The 21,519-nt window shown below is 40.1% G+C and overlaps 1 protein-coding gene across 25 annotated transcripts in view; it reads right to left on the bottom strand.

Moving 5' to 3' along the window:
- DST (dystonin) overlaps window positions 1-21,519 on the bottom strand; it is a 535,648-nt gene that overhangs the window by 255,656 nt on the left and 258,473 nt on the right. For all 25 annotated transcript variants that reach the window (XM_075598122.1, XM_075598131.1, XM_075598128.1 and 22 more), the window contains one exon: window positions 12,613-12,779. In XM_075598122.1, coding sequence (XP_075454237.1) covers window positions 12,613-12,779 — 167 coding nt within the window. The remainder of the gene's footprint in view (window positions 1-12,612; window positions 12,780-21,519) is intronic.

The following is a 21,519-nucleotide window of genomic DNA, read 5'->3' as shown; positions in this document are numbered from 1 at the left end:
ACACTGAATATATGTGATTTCTTTTTGTCCTATCTAAACTTTGTGAACTATGTGAAAGTGCCCTTAAGGGGTTAAAGAAATAAAGCATGTGGTCATTTGTGATTTGGTGCAGTTAAAAGCTGGCTAGAGCCAGTAACAAAATTCCCTTATTATAAAGGGAAACTGGGAGTGCACAAAATCCCAGATGTAAAATATTAATACTTACACATATCTCTTCTTTCTGCCAGCCATACACACTCACATACTTTTGAGCGGAGGGTGATGTGTGGACTGTCAATGAGGTGTATAATACCTTTATGCTAATTGGAGAATTGGTAAGGAGCTCTATCCTGAAGGGAGGAGCCATACACCTCCAAGGAACTGCTCAGGAAAAAATGAAATGTGTTGTATAAAAGTGATTTTATAGATGACTGTAATGTGGTAAACTGAGGCAAACGCTGAAAAGCTTTTTCTAAAATAATGTAAACTATATATGAAAAAAATAACTATAGTTTACAAGAACAATTTACATAAAGGCTTATTAAATGTAATTGCTTGCACTATTGTGTTTAATCTCTCTGAAATCCTTCTTTAGCAAGTAAGCAGAATAGGAAAACAATCCTTTTTTAAATATGCATAAAGTAGGGATAAGTAAGGATTAGTTCACATCATCATAGGGAAATAGAGTTTAATCATTAAGGACTTAAGACAATGGATTATTAGAAGGCTAGTGGTAACAAAGTTCAAGTAATATTCATGACCAATATATCCGTGAGCAAGAAATTAAATAAATCGCTGTACTGTGCATACAATTCCTTTTGCATTTTGTTAAACTACCCTATGGGGGAAAAAAAATATTTTAAAGCAACAGTTTTTTAAAAGACATATTTGAACTGGAGGTTCCTCCAGAGCGGATATGCACTGCTACTGATATGCTTCCTTCTACCTACATCTACAGTACCTTCATAGAGTCGCGGGTTACTGAGACATCAAGGTTTTACAATATACAGCTCAACCCCCTTATAACGCTGTGCTTGGGGTCCAAAGAATCACATCGCGTTATAAGCGGATTGCATTAGAAATAATGAACAATTGTGTGCATTGTACAATAAAGTATTTAAGATACCTATAATCGTGTTGTAAAGTATTCATAAATACGAAAATTGGGAGCCACGCTTGCATTGCGTTATAAGCGGATTTGTGTTGTAACCGATCTCGTTATAACGGGGTTGTGCTGTACAAGTACAATAGGCCTGTAGAAAGCTGCAACATCATGTCTCGTTGATGTCGCGTCTGATCCTCAGATGTGTGGCTAACCCCAGAGGCCATATCATTTACCCCAGATAATATTTTGCCCAGGGGATTTAAGGCCCATATTTACTTGACAGTCTTTTGCCATGCAACACTTTCCGGCGCTGGATGACACTTTATGGCCTATTGACTTGAATGGGCTTTAAATGGGCCGATATAATTGATATCTCAAAAGCTAAGTGGCCCCCAATTATACTTAAACCTATGTGGAGGCGAAGAATGGAGGCGAAAAAGCAGAGTACTACTTCTATGCAGAAAAATGATGAGAGAGAGCGTTCCCATAGATAAAAACTATAACAATTTAATGGATCATGAAAGACATACAAGGGCAAGCAGCCCACACCTACGCGTTTCATGCCGAGGTGCTTTGTCAAGGTGGAGGCACCTTAAGAAATGACTGATGACTAATGCTTGCTACCATGTATGAAAGGTACAAAGAGTTACAGTACATATTAACCTGAGACTCAAAAAGAGCAAAAAAAAGAGAGGCGCAAGTGATGCAAGCAAATACTTTATATTGTGAAAAATAATAAAAACAGAATATTACAGTATCACATAAATCAATAAAATAATAAAACAGGATAAATTGCTTGATTGTTGAAGCCCAATTCAGGGTGATCTGTAGTCCCACGTCACTCTCCTGGATGTCCTCCGTGGGTTCTTGGGATTCTGAGGAGACGTTGTGGCTGGCGTGCTCCTCTCTCCGTTGGAACCCGGATGTGACGTCACTTCCGATAGTATCCAGTTGGCGTCTCTGGGAAATCCCCATGGCTGTGAACTGTGTCTAACGCAGACGTTGCTGGAATGCAGTCTGTGAGTTGCAGGAACCTGCAGATGGACCCTCTCCAATCTTGGGGTTACTGCTTGCTTGTTCCAAAGTTAATTCAACTCATTTCAGTACGAGGGTGTCTTCATCAGGGGTATTTTTAAAGGAGTGTTAGTCCCCCTTCTTATACACCGGGGGGGCGGGACCCCACATCAATCAATCAAGTTTTTTTCTTTTTTTATTGTGTAGTCTGTTAACCCCCTGTAAGGATACCTGCAGGGGGCTAATTATTCCCCTTAGTGTAGAGAAGGGGGAACAACACTCTGTGTGATGGACAGTAGTTCATGTCATGCATATGTGCTAAGTGTACTGTATTAAACAGAAACAATAATACAATCTATTTACTTTAAATTCTTACATTAATAGATTCTAACCAGACGAATGGTAAGGGTTAAAACAGGCTAGCAGAAATGTCCTTTTCTGTGGAATATATTTTTAGTCAGATTACATTTTTTTTAAATGTTTGACCAATATTAACTTTTAATAAAAGATAATCAATCAAAGATTATTATATCTCAATTTTATATATTAAACCTCGACAAAAACATCTAAAATATATAGTACAAACAGCTCACTGCTGTACCAAACCAAGAGAATACATATAGTAGATGTTTAAAACATAAAGTATAAAAGGAAAGAAGGATGTTATTATAAGACTTTCTCTTTCCCATTTTCACACAGAAACGTCATTCTCGCAGTTTAACCCTCTGAGTGCTGGGGAGTGATCACGTGATTGCAGCGTCACTGACGACAGAACAGAAGAGGAGTCCTCTTCCATTCTTCAGCCGGCCAGATCGCTTTCAGTGTTCCACAGGAGCAAATAGCATATGGTGTAGCTAATACGTAATGAGGCTCCTGGAGTGCCAGACCCCCTTATGTAGTAGCTATGTCAAAAGGCATCAAAGGGGGTTATTAAATAGAACCCGATAAATTTATAGCCATTATTATTAGGGCAAAATGGAATATGAAAAGGGTGTTAGGATTTTTAAAGTAGAGCAGCTTGAGATTTGGGACAATACAATACGCATCATTTGATGGTGTGGTGGATATTCTTATATCTATTTCACAAATGTCCATCCATCTGTCACACTACATATCTTCTGCACCCTTTTTGCTACCTGGTCACGTTATCAATTGATGGATGGATGCTCTTCGCATGTACAGTCCTGAAAATTGTCAGGTCATTGAATTTCCAAATTTGAAGTCCAAAATGTTTGGGGGTAATGTTTTTTTTCCAGCCTGCCACACTCCATACTACTAAACTTTTTGCTACCCAGTAATACAGTGTATTATGTGTATCAATGTAAAGTTCTTTGTAAGAGCCTTCTAGAAAATGTTCCAAAATTTGGACCCCCCTAAAATTTCATGAAAACAATCTCTTGCCTGTTTCCTTCTGCCAAATGTTTAACGTATAAAAAAATGAACGCTGCTATTTATCACATCCCTTCCAGAGCTTTTTGACAGAGGACGGACAGGAGGAAACAGCAACAGAGTGTCAGACCTCCTTCCCTATGGTTGAAGGCCCGATCCAATGGTGTCTACCCAGAAACCTTATTAATTAATTAATTGAAAGCTTATCATTTCAAAAATGTGCCTAATCTCTATTAAATGTGCACAAACAGTGCACATTTGTGCACATTTAATAGAGATTAGGTACCATATATACTGAATATGTGTATAAAATAGATACAGTAGTAAGCTCTAATATATCATTTTTAGGTATATAGCGATAACCAAGTTGGTTGTCTTGAAAAGGTTGACAAGATGATTGAGTTCAATCAATGCTCAAATGATATTCAGTAACACCGGTATATAGTGAGATATTTTTATAAGAGAATGAGTGGCTCTTTATACAGGTATGAAAGAGGAAGTTTATGTAGTGATATATTTTCAGTTATCTAACAAGAAAAAGTGTTAATGAACTAATGAGCATAAAGTGTATATAGTTTTTAACTCATGAGCATGTTTCAAGAATCATTTGCTTGCTACTACATCCTAAAAGAAACACCGATATGACATAAACACACATAGGTAAGCTCAGAAGATCCATCATCCGGTACTAAATAAAGGCTGCAGCCTTTGATGATTGACTACAACAAAGTATTTGTGGTATGTAACTTGGGGAATTTGTTTGGTTTGTGACAATACATTACTAATGTCAGTGCCCTGCAGCCAGCTCCTGTATAACTATCTCCACTGCAAACAGCAAATGTATCATGACCTCTAGAACAGCAGCCATCAAAGACAATGATAATATCTGGCTGTCAATCAAGAGGTGCAATACCAATATTCAAGTCAGCTAAATGTCAGTGACATTACAACATGTAACCAACTTGTTACTAAATAGGTAAGCATACAGTATAGCATGTACGGCCACAAGGTAATGAGTGATTATAGTAAATAGAACTGACACTGCTAGAGGTGACGTGAGTATTGCTCTTTTAAGTAATACACAGAAATAGTGACACTTCTATATTAACGTATTTATGCTGAAAGCTTTCCATTCAGCCACGAGGATATCAATTTGAGCTCTTAGCAGTTTAAGTGGATAGGATCAGCAAGTGAAAGCATGTACAGTAAGTCAGCACCAAATGTGGTCACTGAGATGAACAATGTACAGTAATATGGGAAAAACAAAAAAATCAATACAACTACAGTATCGGTGCTCCTGGTTCAGTGATAGTCACTGAGATGAAAACAGACTTAGAATGCATGGTAAGCAACAACAACAAAACGAAATCTCAACCAATTGTCTTTTCCATCCAGGAAAGATCCATTTGATTTAGAATGCCTACAATATATAAATGACCTGCACAAAAAGAAATGTACTTTTGGTGTTCAAGCAAAACAAAATAATATAGAGACATACTCTAAAGAAATTATGTTTATAATGTAAAGTAATCAAAATCGTATGTATGTATGTCTTTATTTATATAGCGCCATTAATGTACATAGCGCTTCACAGTAGTAAAACACGTGACAATCATATAAATAACAAATAATACAAATAACAGGTCATGGGAATAAGTGCTTCAGACATAAAAGTAACATTAAGGAAGAGGAGTCCCTGCTCTGAGGAGCTTACAATCTAATTGGTAGTAGGAAGAACGTACAGAGACAGTGGAGGGAATTCTGGTAAGTGCGTCTGCAGGGGGCCAAGCTGTATGTATCGTGTATAGTACTAGCCACGGTGCTACTGATATGCTTCTTTAAGCAAGTGTGTCTTAAGGTGGATCTTAAAGGTGGATAGAGAGGGTGCTAGTCGGGTATTGAGAGGAAGGGCATTCCAGAGGTGCGGGGCAGTCAGTGAAAGCCATTAATTGAGTCCGTAGCACAATAATAAAAGCCTCTGTATTACGGGTTGTGCTACATTATGTTCCTTAGTCTCTGAAACATAAAACAAATATAATATGCTTCAGATTACACATCCCTTACTTAAAGGATAGCAAAAATATCCACATTTGTCCATTTTCAGTCGTGTCATCCCACACTTCTGTAGGTTTTCTGCTTTTCCATTGTATTCTCTCAATGGCCCCGGGTAGTGTTGTCCTCTTTAAAAGCTGCTGAATACTCTCATTAATACTTTAAAGCAACAGCCTTTCCAATATGCCATTAGAGACAAATTAATATTAAAGGTGCAGTCCCTCCTCCAGCCATTATGAACTAATGGCAGTGACAAGTTTAAGGGATAGATCTCAGTGATTGATGCCTTTCAAAAAAAATTAGACACCTACAGTACAAGTATTTAATAAATATTTAGCCTCAATGGGATGTTACTCACTTTTGTGTGATGTCATTGTTGTTGGAAAAGGAGAGCAAGTTTTCTATACACAAGTGCCCTCCCCCTTCTCCTGATTGGTTCTCTGACTGTTAGGGGGAATACTTGATTGCCATGCACTGTTTTTTCCAGAGCCAAATGGAAACAGAATCCTGATTTAATGTGTAGATAAATGTAGAAAGTCAAATCATGTGAATGTTATTTTGTGAGCTATGTGGGATTCTTTATGACTAAACACTGACACCTAAGCAAAATAGCTGGTCCTTTTTCAAAACGGTCTAAAATTGAAGGTATGCCGTACTTTATATTTATCATTTATATACAGTATTGTCTTGTGGTATTTAATAGCCCGCCCTACCATTCAATTTGATTTTATCCTAGGACTATTTTTAAGGTCTTAAAAATGTAAATTGTAAGAAGACACCAAAACAGAGTTTAAGAACGAGGCTCCATCAGTTTCAAAATATAAAGTAGCCTTGGATTGAGAAATGCTAAGCATCGTCACCAGAATTTCAACTGAACAAGTATATTTCTATCCAATAGAAATACTATTGAGTGTTCCACCAGCAAGTGACAAGCTTTTGAAAGCAGAATATAGTTTACAGTCGTACACCTCCAACTGGGCTAACATGGCTACCACAATCTAATGCTATAATGTCCAACTGTTTACATTACTTCCTTCAACAGTCACCAGTCTCAAGTAATTATTTTATCTCGCTGTGTTTCAGTTTACATCACCACAATGTACTCAGTCATTATTGTTTTCACTCTCTTCCTTACAGGGGTTGCTTGCAGGTCGCCGATGGGGGGACAAACATCCCGGACCCAGTGTTTGCGGGTGGCCTGACCGGCAAGCACTGGCAAGTTGGACCTAGCTCAACTTCAGCGTCCTGCAGCCAGGTCTCTGAATGCCACCAGACCCCAGCTCTACCCAGCTGTTGCAAGCCTCTCCCCCTCCGGTGCACGCCGGAAGCTGGTTATTGTATTGTGTGTATGTGTGTGTGTGTGTCTGTGTGGGGGGAGAGAGGAGTTATTGTATTTTGGGGCGGATTTGTGTGGAATTGTGTGCGTATGTATGGGTGGGATTGTGTGTGTGTGGGGGGGTTGTATTGTGTGGGGAATTTGTGTAGAATTGTGTGTGTATGTGTGGGGATTGTGTGTGTTATTGCAGTGTGGGTGGGTGGGTGGGGGGATTATAGTATTGTGTTTGTATTTTGTGTGTGTGAGGGGGGTTATTGTATTGTGTGTGTGTGTGGAGGGGGGGTATTGTAGGAGGGATTTGTGTGGAATTGTGTGTGTATTTGTGGGGATGGGGAATTTTGTGTGTATTACTGTCATATGTGGTATTGTAGTGAGTTCCACCCTCTGGTTGGGCACAACTTCTTTGTGCGGCTGCCGGTCCTTTTGTTGCCACCAGCTTCCAGCATGCACCGACGTCAGAGAGAGGCCCGGTGTGCACAGGCGTCAGAGGGAGACCCACACAGCCAGGGACAGGGAGGGAGGCGCGGAGCTGGGGAGAGCCGGGGCCCGGCGGTAACGAGAGGGCGGGAAGTGTGTGTGGTTGAATGAGTGTGAGAAGGGGGTGATTGAGGGAGCAGGATTGAGTGAGAAGGGGGTTATGGAGGGATAGCAGAGGGGGGAGAGTGAGAGGATAGAGGGGGAGTGAAGAAGAGTGGGATGGGGGAGAGAAATACATAAAGAAAGGGAAATGAATATAGCAGGGTAAGAGCGAGGAGATGTAAAAGAGGGGGGGGGGCACAGATAAATTGGGGGGGGGGGCAAAGGAAACTCTAGTCCCGGGCCCCGCAAAAGCTGTCGGCGACCCTGGCTGTGTGCATCACAAAACGTTCTTATCACAGAGGTGGGTGTGCCTTTTACTATACAATATCCAATCATAATTACTACCATTGTTCTTATTCTGGTAACAAATTTTAACAAACAGTTCCAAAAAAATGTACCTTTCATTAATTGTCGCCAAACTGACAGATATAAATTATTTTCACCTAACACATGGAGGATTTGGAGCCTGAAACCATAGTACTGCGTTTCTTTCCCTCTGCTCCCTTTAGGTCCTTGGCATATTGACTGCATGTTTTGCCTTCCCTCCTTCCAACCTGGAGGAATGTGAATCATGCACGGGCCTGAGTACTTGAAACAAGTTCAAACACTGCACGATATGAATGCGGCAGCTTATGCGCGTGCCTTGTCAGAAATGTATCATATGTAAACTTCCAAAAGCACTTCTTTCATAAATTATATCCAGACGTTACCACATACAAGCCGGGCTTCTACTTTTCTAACCAGAGAGCAAAGATAGGAAAGTACAAGACCCGGAAAGAGATTTCTACTTTAGGCTCTGTAAAACTTGCATACAATTTTGCTCAGTAATATGGTGAATAAACAATTACTCTAGTCAAATGAAACAAACAATGCAAATATCATACAAAAAAAAAAACACAAGCAAAGTGAATGGCATTATCACCTTATAAAGTATTGAATAAATATTGATTAATCAGTCATTGTCTACCACAGTGGTTTCTAACCTTTTCTGATAAGAGTCCTATAATATTACATTGTGAATTTTTGCGGAACCTCAACCCTCTCTAATAGCATCTGAGATCAGATGCATTATAATTTTTTCTGTATTTAATACACGTACCAGCTTCACGTTGCATAGCCAGCAACCAACCTCGCATTGATGAGACCCATTAGGCTGAAAAGCTGTCTGTGAGTAGGTTTACTGGCTATGCACTTCTTTAATACAGGCTGTGCGGAAATCTGTGTAATTCTGCAGGTATACGTTTATAGGGATCCATATTAACGTGGATGAGAAGTAAAGGGTGACACTGCGTGCTCATTTGCATGTCATTATCCAGAATCCCTGGCTGCAGTGGAAGCACTGTTTGCTAATCGATAATGGGGAAAGAAAGGGTTGCAGAACTGTCTACGTAAGACATGAAAATGCACCACAAGTGGAATTTTTATGTACTGTACTCTGTTTTTAGTACAATTTTCAAATGACCTGAGAAAAGCACAGAACCCTTTAGGGATACCTGGGAAACCCAAGGGTTCCTATGAATTGGTTGAAACACACTGGTCCATACACTTTTAGTGAGGTGAATCGTACAAACTATTAAGCTCATACCCCACTTCCAGCGGTTTATCACTGGAAGCCACTCAGGCTACTAGTTGGTATAAGGCTCATGAGAATGTACTAATTGTATGACACAATATAGAATTCTCCAGCACCAACACCAGTGTTCAACATCATTTCATAAAGTGAGAGAGGGTGGGACCTTTAATTAAAACATGCAGGCAATGGGTCATAATGACAGCTGAACTCAAGTACAGAAAACTGACCATGCACAGTTATGTCACAGAAATGTACAAGTACAGAAATGTGTTTATTTTCTGTGCCAGGTGGTTGACATGGGAGAAATGGAAGAGACAAAAAAAAATCATGGATGTCCAAGACTCAATGATAATGAATGAAGAACCTTAAAACTGGTCACTGAGCCATGATCAGATCAACAGATCATCAGTTATAGGTACCTACAATACAATCGGGAATTTTATACATTTGTTTTTTTTTCATCTTAGAGTAACAATGAACAATAAACAGACAAACAATGTGCTTTAAATCTAAATCAAGCTATTTAACCGGTCAGTTTGGAGCTCACTCTTTTTAACCCAACAGATACACGCAGCGGAATTATCTTATCATCTTTACTTCATTCACCAATGGTAAACAACACATTCTGATGTTAATTTATCAGAGGTAACAAATCAATGCAGCATACAAGATGCATACAGAACACAGCAGTCCATCAGCTAAAAAAATCAGAAATTATATAAAAAGAAACCAGGGTTACAGCACCCAAAGTATTCACAGAAGAAGGTCACTTTCTACAAGTCCCCTTTTTTTGAGAATCTTGTACTTCGCTGCAAAACAGCCTTTTCCTTAAATTTGCAAGGATTATCAACTAGGCCCGGTGAACATATTGATGTTAGCCTAGAGCAGTGTTCTCAAACTAAGGTTCAGCTGCACTCTAGGTTTCCATGTGAGGATCAAAAGGGTGCCGCGGGATTTCCCCGATCTCCCAGAGCAGTGTGAGAGCAGGGCAGTTTCCTCTGTCCTAATTGGCTGATTTGCAGTAGCAGCAGCCAAATCAGGAGGAGGTGTCAGGAGCCTGCAGGATGTGGGCAAGCAGAGGAGGAGGAAGCAGCACGGGCAGCAGAGAGGTGAGAGTGTGTGTGTGTGCATTTTCTGTGACATTCTGTTACCTCTGACTCCCCTGTCCTCTCTGACTCCTGTGACTCTATGCTCCTTCTGACTCCCTGCCCCCTCTGACTCACTGCCCACTCTGACTCCTATGATTCACTGCCTCCTAAGACTACTGTGATTCACTGGCCCCACAGACTCCTGTGATTCACTGACCCCTCAGATTCCCTTGCCCCTTCATACTCCCCTGCCCCATCTGACTTCCTGCCCCCTGGGATTCACTGCCCCCTCTGACTCCCTGCCCCCTTTGACTGTCTGTTTGTCTCTGTCTCCTGTGACTCTGACAGTCTCCCTTGACAGTCTCTCTGGCCTGTGTTTCAAATCAAATCAAATCAGCTTTATTGGCATGACGAAAGAACATTTCAGTATTGCCAAAGCGGGAATAATAGGGGGTGGGGGACAATAAATACACAAATACTAGGGGGTAGGGTATAATGATTGCACGGTATATGGGTAACAGTTTCACACACTGTTTTCTGCGACCCTGTCCTGTTGTGGGGGCTAGGGCACTGAGCACTGTGGCTAGGGGCGCCCTGAGAGAAAAAAAAAGTTGAAAACCACTGGCCTAGAGTAACATATATTATGTATATTAATAATGAAATCAGTAAGAAATGCCATAGGTTGTGATACCTTTGAATGGGGCAACATATCTTCAAAAGATTAGCATATACTGCATTATTAGATTGGTATCCTCCCTGCTGTGAGGAAGCCCATGTGTTATGTATTGAAGTCTCCCATCTCCAGTTTAGAGATCACATCTGATGAAGAGACCAATGCAGTCTCAAAAGTTAATGCACAAGAAAGAAAACCTTCTATAATTGTTATGTTGGTCCATTAGAAGGTATAACAACCTACCAAGTATCTCACTCTTTCTGAACCCAATATGACTACTTGTACCCTTTAATCTAGAATCAACCACAAACAGAACTTGACACGTTATCCCTTAATAATTGACATTACTTGGGTGCTAAATACAACGAATAGATTTAACAAAAAATATTGCCACCCCTCCAAACCCTCCTCTTTTTGGAGCGGAGATGGGAAAGAAAACTTCAATGACTCAGATGGCATTGCACACCAACTTTGAAAACAATATTCACTAATAGCCATTAGAGTATTGCAATGTAAATACAATGCGCATGAGACATCTTTTACTTTTGGCAACAAGGAGCACGTAACTCCTGATCATCTTCATCAGCATGTTTACATATCAGCTGCATGTAACTATACATCATTTGGAATGATCTCTTGACTTGATAATTAATCGCACAACCACATAAAAAAGGTGCAACTTCAAAAATGACTATACATCAGCGATGAGATTCATAACATGTCAGTTACTATACAGAAATGATATGAATCTCACGATTGAATCTCACGACAGTGACTAAGAAGAATAAACATATTTTGCTTGCATATTCACTTCCAGATAAGCTTCTTTCAGGATGCAAATAAAATAATGGCATGCTAAATATTTTGATTGTGTTGGCTTCCTTTCTCTGGCTGGAATCAGCATCAAAGTATTTGTGTTTGCTATATCAAGCTTTGCTGTCGCTATGAGCCCTTATTTACTGTATGAATTGGCAAGGAGTTTCTCATTCCACATGCTTGGGAACTTTCATATGTATATCAATGATTCAAGTTAAAGCTTGTAGGGCCTGTATTGAGTACAGGAATTGTTGGGACTTTTAAAGAAGGGCCATAATTGGCAATTTCATTTAAAGTTGCTAGGAAATGTATGCAATATATTTAAATACAAGAAGAATAAAAATAGGCAATCGGTTAAAGATGCCTATATAGTCCTATATGTTATTGCAGGAAAGAGGTACAGTATACTATGCTCAACTCTGAACTGATGCACCATGAATCTTCTATATATTTTTCAAAGCTGTTCACTATGCATTTGCTATCTCTTAAGATTTCGTAACTGACTTTTGCATGATGGTTCCCGAGATAAAGGAGCAGGCTTGTGTCTATGTTTGGATACACACATATCACACCAGCAATGACATAACTGATGACATCACAAATGACATGATCCCACCACACAACCCTCAAGCTACCACTTAATCTTGGTCACTCTGAAAATCCAATTTGCAACATTAGCAAAAATACAGGAGCAGCCAAAGTTCTTCAAGAGTGCGAGGCCCCACCAATGCATTAGAGGCTCTCGATCAAACACTTCAGGACCTCAGAGGCAAACTATTATGGGCGGAGGTGTTGTTTTAGCAGGGATTTCATATTAACAAACTTAATGGCCTGTATAAAATGAATTATCCATTTATAAATTTCAGTGTTTTTTGTTTTTTTAGAATTCTCAAGCAACGCAAGTTGCTAGTAGTCAATTAAATACGAATTGTAATTCCCCTTAGTAAACGCTTGGTCGAATTTTCAAATGCATTGAAATGAAAAGAAATGTATTGCATATCTAGTCACCTGTATCTATGAATGACGGCATTAAACAGTCGTCCGTCTCGCCAGCAGGTGGTGAAGTTTTCACAGCGTATCCCGCCATAGCCCTCTGAAGACTGTCGTGTCCAAAGGAGCAATTTCTCTTTGGCAGACATATCCTCCGACTCTCCGGTAACATGGATGTCAGAAATCTACAATACAAAAAGCAAGCATATATTACATAAATAACTGTGACAAAGCAATAAAAACTTTACAACAAAAGTACATTTCTTTGATACTCTACTATAAACCACTGCAGTGTCAGAGGCATAGTGCCAGTGGGACCTTGAAAGACCTTAAAACATGCTACTCAGTCAAATAAGGGCTTATAAGCAGATCTGGGTGAAACCTGGGAGCTGGGCAGAGATAGCAGGTAATTATTTTTTTAAACAATTTTTCTATTGTGTTTCAGATTTCCAAACATTCTTTAACATAAACGTTATAAAAAAACCTGTTTAAATAAAGCAATTTGAGGATCCGGGGGAATACCGCTTTCCAAAAAAGGACATTGTCTATATAATGGAGACATTTTCAGTGTATTTTGGTCTAACAGTATTTGAATGATTATGCACAGAATGTTTCTATTGAGCATCTTCTTTCAATTTTTCAATGTCCAATACCAAATAGAGGTTACTCAAAGTTGATTTTACATTTTCCCACTGCCAACTTCTACTTTAACCTATTGCATGTTTCCAGTCCTTCATTCATCAAGGGCAGGCTTTCATTCATCCACTAAACACAGATGCTCATTCAGTAATTAGCTTGATGTTGACTCTTATTTGTTCAGCATCAAATGTGTTCAATTACATTCACATTACAGATTTCCATCCATGGACCTGATGAAGGCACTTATTTATTTACTGCTAAAATGAATAAACATCTAAAGAGGATGGAAAATGAGAACCTGAACCAGGTTTAAAATACTTACATTTATACCTAGTAGACACACTTAGGGCTCTACTCAATAAACTTTATTAAAGAGTGTGCTTTGGCTGTTTTATCACAACAAAATTGCAGAAAAAGTGCAAGAGGCCCCATAGCCTCTTACTGGATGAAGGGTGAAGCCACAGTAGTTCCTTATATTGTGAATGTCTGGCCCAAATGAAAATGAGCAGTATTTGCAAAATGAAGTATTCATCCAGTATTCAATATGCTCCTAATACCTTTTATCATATAATGTTTTCCCCAGCTGCACTTTATATGTAGTAGTTGAACAGATCTGAGAATCAACCCAAAGTGAAAAATAATCAAAACGACCCATGAAGCTGCCTAAAGAATTGTGAATAAGGAAGAACACATGTGAGTGATCGAGGGCCATGTGTAGTCAGAAGTCTTCTGCCATGTGGCATCTTCCTGTGCTGGAAGAAAACTAGCAGCCCATTGACGATAATGTGAAAATGCCTATATTAAAATCCCCACTGATCCTTTTGATATGTGCATTGATACAGTTATCAGGGGAATATGAGGAGTTATGGAAGTGTCACATGGTACACAAAATGTATATGAGTATATCAAATTCTTCATGTATAGGCGTGTTATCTTTTGTTACTTTTTTTGGGGGGGGGGCGGTTGCATTTGACGAGAATGCACACAGAAACAAATAAACATTTGACACCCTCAAATTCGTACAAGTTGCTTACACTGTATCTAATACTAAAATGACAACCGTTTGAGTTATGGTTAAATATGAACACATACTTTTTACTGTAAATAATTCCTACAGTGACATCATAGTTAAATAAAAGACCTTCTAGCAGATTGCAAGCTCCCAGGAAATTGTGACCAACTACCCCAAATATGCTTGTGTTTTACCCACAAATATTTATTTTTTAAACCTAGCTTAGAATGGACACTGACCCCTACTGGGAATGGAATCCTGAGGCGGCGGCAGAATATTTTTGGCTATTATTGGCTATTCTCTTTTAATGTGACCCTGTGGAGAAACAATGGGTAACACCACGTGGAAGTGGTTTCAGTGAAGAGTTGTCTGGAAGGAAAGAGAACATGAAAGTTTACGGGCTAAGAAAATCTATGAAAATAACAGAAAAAATAATATTGCTACGAAGCAGAAAGTTAAAGAGAAGTCAGACGTTCGGGCAATGGAGAGAATGATGGAAACATTGGAAGAGAGAGGGAAAATGTATACAATTTCTGAGTGCTAATAATACCTTATAATACAATATTTCTTTTTGAGAGTGCAGGGTCTTTATAGGACAATGCATGTCATGTTTTGAATTGTATTTAATGTGTAACAGTTGAAAGTGTTTTTGCCCTGCACATTTGGTTAATGTCCGTTGACTGTATGCTGCCTGAATTTGTAGCACAGTCCTAAAGAATTACTTTGTACATTATCAGTTGTCTTCCAACATGACCTCTGTTTATTGCCTGTGTATGTATCAAACCACTTGCAATTGGCTGTTTATAAGATACACCCAAGTACTATTGTAGCTATCAAAAAGTATTAAAAAAATAATAATTAGGGGCCATATTTATTAAGTAATTTGGACTGTAAGATGTCTTCTGAAATAGCACTGCTTAGTAAATATAGGCCTAAAACCTAAGTGAACAGAACATTAAAATAATGATGCTTAAGGCAGACATGTATCTTTGGAACAGCATTTTAAAGTGCTAAAATATTTTTAACTAATAGAAATGTTAGTAATTGTAAATAGTTTACTTGCTCTTTGGTCATTGTAAGAGATGTGTGTGTGCAGCGGTACATATAATGGAGACCGATTTGGGTGAAATTGTATCTTGGCTTTATTGAGCCTGTTCCTTTATCCAGGCAAAACATACAAAAACAACAAAATAACAAACCCCTATCCCTTTGTAAGGGCTAACTTACTTCCCCAAACCCAATCTGCAGGACTGGAGGGATATTCCCATTACCAGCCTATCACCCCAAAGTCTCAGGAGGTACCTTAAGCAGGTGGCCCTCTGTGTCAGTCTCTGGCAGGTTCCTGTGTCCTCTGTGTCCAGGAAATATAGGTCTCTGGGTGTCTGTGTGTCTTACATAGTTACATAGTAGATGAGGTTGAAAAAAGACGTAGGTCCATCAAGTTCAACCTATGCTAAATTTAGACAACATAAACTTTATCCTATATCTATATTTGGTGGTTTATAGCATATTCCCACAAACATTTTCTTTATACTTTTACCTCCACTGCTAATTTCTATCCACAAAGTCTCTACATTTTCATCATTCCCTTCATAGACATCATCCCTTATAATAGGTTTTAGATCTGGTTTAACATATAAACATACTCCACCTCCCCTTTTATTTGTTCGATCCTTCCAAAAAAAAGAATACCCCTCTAAATTAACTGTCCAGTCATGAGTTTCATCCCACCATGTTTCAGTAATGCCTATGATATCATACTGCTCCCTTGCAGCTATTAATTCAAGCCCCCCCATTTTATCTGTCAGGCTTCTTGCATTAGCAAGCATGCATTTAAGTTTTTTTTCAGCCTGTCTTGATCTCAGCACAGCCTTTGTGCTCAAGACAGTGTCTTGGTGCAGGCTTCTCTGCTCTCCTTCTGTCAGCCCAAATGGGAGCTAAGGAATCCATCTCCTGTGTCTCACATGAGGCTTTTTACAGAGCTCTCATTAGTCCAGGTGGAGATCAGTTAATTGAGTGGCTACAATTAACTATCTCTCTGCTGGTTTCTCAGATCTCTGAGGCTGCTTTATTTAAACGGGTATAAGTCTCTATTACAGTCATGAAATAGGATTATAGGTTGAAATGTGATATATAAAGTAATCAGAATTTGGCTAAATTATGGAATACACAAACATGTTACAGTATTTGAGTTATCACTGGTCATTTGAATTATTGGCCTGTGACTTGTAATGTTACAGTAACATTGTTATTTTTATCATGGTCCAAAATATCTAATATGAATTAGCGTATAATCTATAAATGAATACACAGTGGGAAACTCCATTAGTATCAAAACAGGTCAAACACAATGTATTGCAGTGCTCAGTGCAAAGTACGGGTTAGCTGCTGTGTAAAGACAAATAAAGTTAAAAAATATCTTTATCTTTCAAAATAGGGACATTTCCTCTACTGGCGAAAGTCTGCCTAAGAATCATAATGAAAGTCACACTTCCATGTCTGATTGCCCATAATACCCAGGGGGGTGAGAGAGGAAGAGAAGGAGGGGGTGAGAGAGGAAGAGAAGGACGTGGTGAGAGGAAGAAAGAGAAGGAGGGGGTGAGAGAGGAAGAGAAGGATGGGGTGAGAGAGGAAGAGAAGGATGGGGTGAGAGGGGAAGAGAAGGAGGGGGTGATAGAGGAAGAGAAGGATGGGGTGAGAGGGGAAGAGAAGGAGGGGGTGAGAGAGGAAGAGGAGGGGGTGAGAGGAAGAGAAGGACAGGGTGAGAGAGGAAGAGAAGGAGGGGGTGAGAGAGGAAGAGAAGGAGGGGGTGAGAGGAAGAGAAGGAGGGAGTGAGAGAGAAAGAGAAGGAGGGGGTGAGAGAGGAAGAGAAGGACGGGGTGAGAGAGGAAGAGAAGAAGGGGGTGAGAGAGGAAGAGAAGGATGGGGTGAGAGAGGAAGAGAAGGACTGGGTGAGAGAGGAAGAGAAGGAGGGGGTAAGAGAGGAAGAGGATAAGGAGGGCATGAGTGAGGAAGAGAAGGAGAGGGTGAGAGAGGAAGAGGATAAGGAGGGCATGAGTGAGGAAGAGAAGGACGGGATGAGGAAGAGAAGGAGGGGGTGAGAGAGGAAGAGACTGATGGGGTGAGAGAGGAAGAGAAGGACGGGGTGAGAGGAAGAGAAGGAGGGGGTGAGAGGAAGAGAAGGTGAGGGAGAAAGGAAGAGAAGGACGGGGTGAGAGAGGAAGAGAAGGATGGGGTGAGAGGAAGAGAAGGAGAGGGTGAGAGAGGAAGAGAAGAAGGGGGTGAGAGAGGAAGAGAAGGTGGGGGGTGAGAGAGGAAGAGAAAGAGGGGGTGAGAGAGGAAGAGAAGGCGGGGTGAGAGGAACAGAAGGACGGGGAGAGAGAGGAAGAGAAGGGGGTGAGAGGAAGAGAAGGAGGGGGTGAGAGAGGAAGAGGATAAGGAGGGCATGAGTGAGGAAGAGAAGGAAGGGGTGAAAGGTGAGGTGGGGGTGATTGAGGAAGAAGAGAAGGGGCGTGATTGAGGAAGAGGAGGAGGGAAGGTGATTGAGGAGGAAGGAGAGGGGGTGATTGAGGAGTGGGAGGGGGTTGATTGAGGATGAGTGGGAGGGGGGGTGATTGAGGAGGAGTGGGAGCGGGTGATTGAGGATGAGTGAGGGGGGGTGAGAGATGAGGAGTGGGAGGGGGTGAGAGAAAGGAGTAGTGGTGGATTGAGGAGTGGGAGGGGGGGTGATTGACGAGGAGTGGCGTGATTGAGGAGTGGGAGGGGGGTGATTAAGGAGGAATGGGGTGAGAGATGAGGAGTGGGAGGGGTGAGAGAAAGGAGTAGTAGGGGGTGAGAGAGGAGGAGTATGGGGTTAGAGGAGCGAGAAAGAGGAGGGGGTGAAAGAGAATGGGTCTATGGTAACGTTAAAAAAATCTAAAAGTTTGGGGATGGGTGGTGGCAGAATGAAGGTTTCTTAGGGTGGCGAATACCCTTGCACCGGCCCTGGTTTTATTATATTTTTCTTAAATAGTGCTGACAATGTGCACAGAGTTTTATATAGAATTTTGCACGTAAATGAGGCCTAGCTCTGTTGAGTTTACAATCTAATTTTGGTACATGTGGCACAGGAACGTCGTGACTTGCCTAAGGTCACACAGAGAGCTGACACTGGGATATGAACCAGGTTTACCCACTTCAAAGGCCGCTTTCCACTGAGTGACATTTCCACATTTCCTTTAGTCATGTATATACACCGTGGTCAGGAAAAAAGGGACCCCTTCTGTTTTTCCATCATATCTTATATACTTCTCGCTCAGTCCCCCTGAACTGATGTTAATTAAATTTATGTCACTGTATTATGTCAACAAATACAAGATACACTGCTGTAGGTTCATGTTCATTAAACGAGATATAGGAATTTCCCTTCGTAGCTCATAAATGTGTTAAATTGATATAATCTAATCTAATCTGAAACACTAAGATCGCTATAAAGTTTATAAGTATGGTTTAAAGTTAGGGTTGCCAGGTGTCCCGTATATACAGGAGTGTCCCTTATTTCATTGACTTGACCCGGAAAGGTCTGTCGAGACGCATAATTGTCCTGGACTTTAGTTCCTTGACATGAAATGCCTGAATTTAACATTACTGTAATGAAAGCAGTCATAAAAAAGTAATAGATTTCTACGTGAGTGTAAAAGTTGCCTTTTCCAATAGATGTCGCCTTACTAAATTATTAAAATAATAGTTAGGAACCTGCCTGGTCATCTCACAATACCATGACACCCACCCCTATTGGTGTTACTTTTTCTCCCACTGCTACTAGTAGTTAAGTGCGTGGCCACCCCATCCAGCCAAGAGCAGAGGTGATACAAATCAAAGAATATAGCGGTCAAGCGGGAGATATCATTCTTAAAACTTAAATGTGGTAACCCTATTCAAAGTGTGTTTAAAACATCCTCCTTCTGCTAAAAAACACGCTCCAAGATGAAAACGCCCTTGTCTGATTGCGTAATTGATGCCACGATGATCCAGCTGCTCCCACTCCTGAACGAGGTTATAACACTGTTATTTATTTGTTTACCCCGTGTATTCCTACTGTGAAGCGCTATGTACATTAATGGCGCTATATAAATAAAGACATACAATACAACGATCCAAATTATTTTTCAGTCTTCCTAGCGGCCATCTTTTATTAGGAAACACTTTATTTAAGCGTTTGGGACCATGATTCTTGCTCTGTCTCCAGCACTTTATAACGTGCTTATCTTCTTCACTAAACACAATTTTGTAACTATGCACTTGATGAGGGCATTACACTGTCACCAATTCCAAAGAATATTTAATTAGATTATCAAATAATTCTTAAATAATAGTAATAATTTACTGCACGGTTGCAGACCTATCTATTTTTATATGCAATATGCTATACGGTGGAGGGTTTTTAGTCACCTTTTCACTCACCATAACTTAAATAATGTGTGGTGAAGACCTACTCATGTCTCAAGTTGCAAAGCCAGTACAACCAACATCACACTGATGAGACCCACAAGGTCGAAACAGTCTGTCTGTGAGTGGGTTTATTGGCTTTGCATCTCATCCCAGGCTATGTTTAAAAGCTGTGTTTAAAGCAGCATGCATTGGCTTAAGGGTTTAACCATGTAATGTGGTCTTGAGACAAAAGGTGGCACTGTGTGCTCATTTGCATGTCATTTCCCAGAATCCCTTGCTACAGTGGAAGCACTGTGTGCTAGGAGATAATGGTGAAGGGCAGGGTTGCCGACCTGTCTGAGACATGTGAATGTGCTCACAAGTAATATTTTTATATGCTATATGCTATACGGTGGAGGGTTTTGAGTCACCTTTTCACCCACCATAACATATATATATATATATATAAATAATGGGTCATCAAAAGCAGGGAAATTCAGTTATGAGCACCAGCCCAGGGAACATAGCTCCACATAGCTCTGCATGATATTATTCATGACTTCACAAATGTATTCTAATGACATAATATATAATTATGCAATATATGCACATTTTACCATTTTTAAAATAAAATCCAAATGATAATAATGGACTGGCTGCACTGTATCATGATGCTGGTCTAATCTGTACAGTTACAGACCTCTGGTAACAAATATGATGCACTATAAAATGGTGATGAGTACATTTATACATGGATAATGAACACGCTGTGCTGTATAATGATGCTGAGGAGCTCTGGACATTTCCAGACCTAACATATATACATAACAGATGACACTACAAGGTGTGTTATACTGTATGTCCAGACGCAATAAGGTAGTTCAGGAGTTGTCAACTGTTGCTGACCCAACTCCCGCAATGTATAAACATGCAGTACCAACACAGAAGCAGCAGGGATGAAAAGCAGTCACTGGAAGGCGATTGCTGCACTGAAGAGCTTGCAATCTACCTTACGGCAGCAATCCAGAGACATGAGTGAGGAGCAGGTAACACTACAGCAGAGAGGTCTAGTAAAAAAGCCATGAGCTTTGGTTCTGTCTCACATACTGAAAGTTCCCCAGACTTGTAAACACAATTGACAATAACATGTTTAGCCACGTTCTACATATAAGGTGCAAACAAATGGTAAAAGTGTAACATTGGTACTTTTTGAGCCAACGTAGAAAATATCCATATCACATTTGGCACACAGCATCTTAAAGTCCCGGATGACAAATGGACCAAACCCATCTAGCCAATCGTCTGTACTATACGGGCTTCTCAGCCATAAGTATGTTAGGGTGTCCGCCTGTTGCTAGAACCTTTAGCAAAATTGTTAATGCACAGAAGATAAATCATGGGCCATATTTGCTAAGCAGTGTTAGGCCATAACACACTTTAAATAGGCTATAAGGTGCCTGATGGCTCAGCACCACTTTGTAAATATGGTTTGATAATAACAATATTGATAATGGGGAAAAAAATACATCTTTGCGGAACTAGTTACAGGAAACAAGTACACAAATGCTTCACTGAATCCTTCTGACATACTGCAAACCTGACTGCATGCAAAGTAATAACGTTTATGGTCATGATTTGTTTGCGAAATTCCCTTGTAATGTCACAGGTGCCATAAATACCAGTGTAAAGTTCAAATGCTAGGTGGTTCTGTTGTTTCCCAGTTTTGAAGGTCATAAACAGTTGACACATATTAACACATTCAATCCCACATGTAATGCGGGATCATAAAATATACCGCACAGAACCGTACATCTATTTGACCACATAATGCATACTATTTCTAGTGATCTGTTATACAAGAAAAT

This window comes from Ascaphus truei, chromosome 4, assembly GCF_040206685.1.
Source record: "Ascaphus truei isolate aAscTru1 chromosome 4, aAscTru1.hap1, whole genome shotgun sequence".
Lineage (NCBI taxonomy): Eukaryota > Metazoa > Chordata > Amphibia > Anura > Ascaphidae > Ascaphus > Ascaphus truei.
Note: the sequence above shows the minus strand (reverse complement) of the source record. Positions and strands in the feature narration are given on the sequence as shown.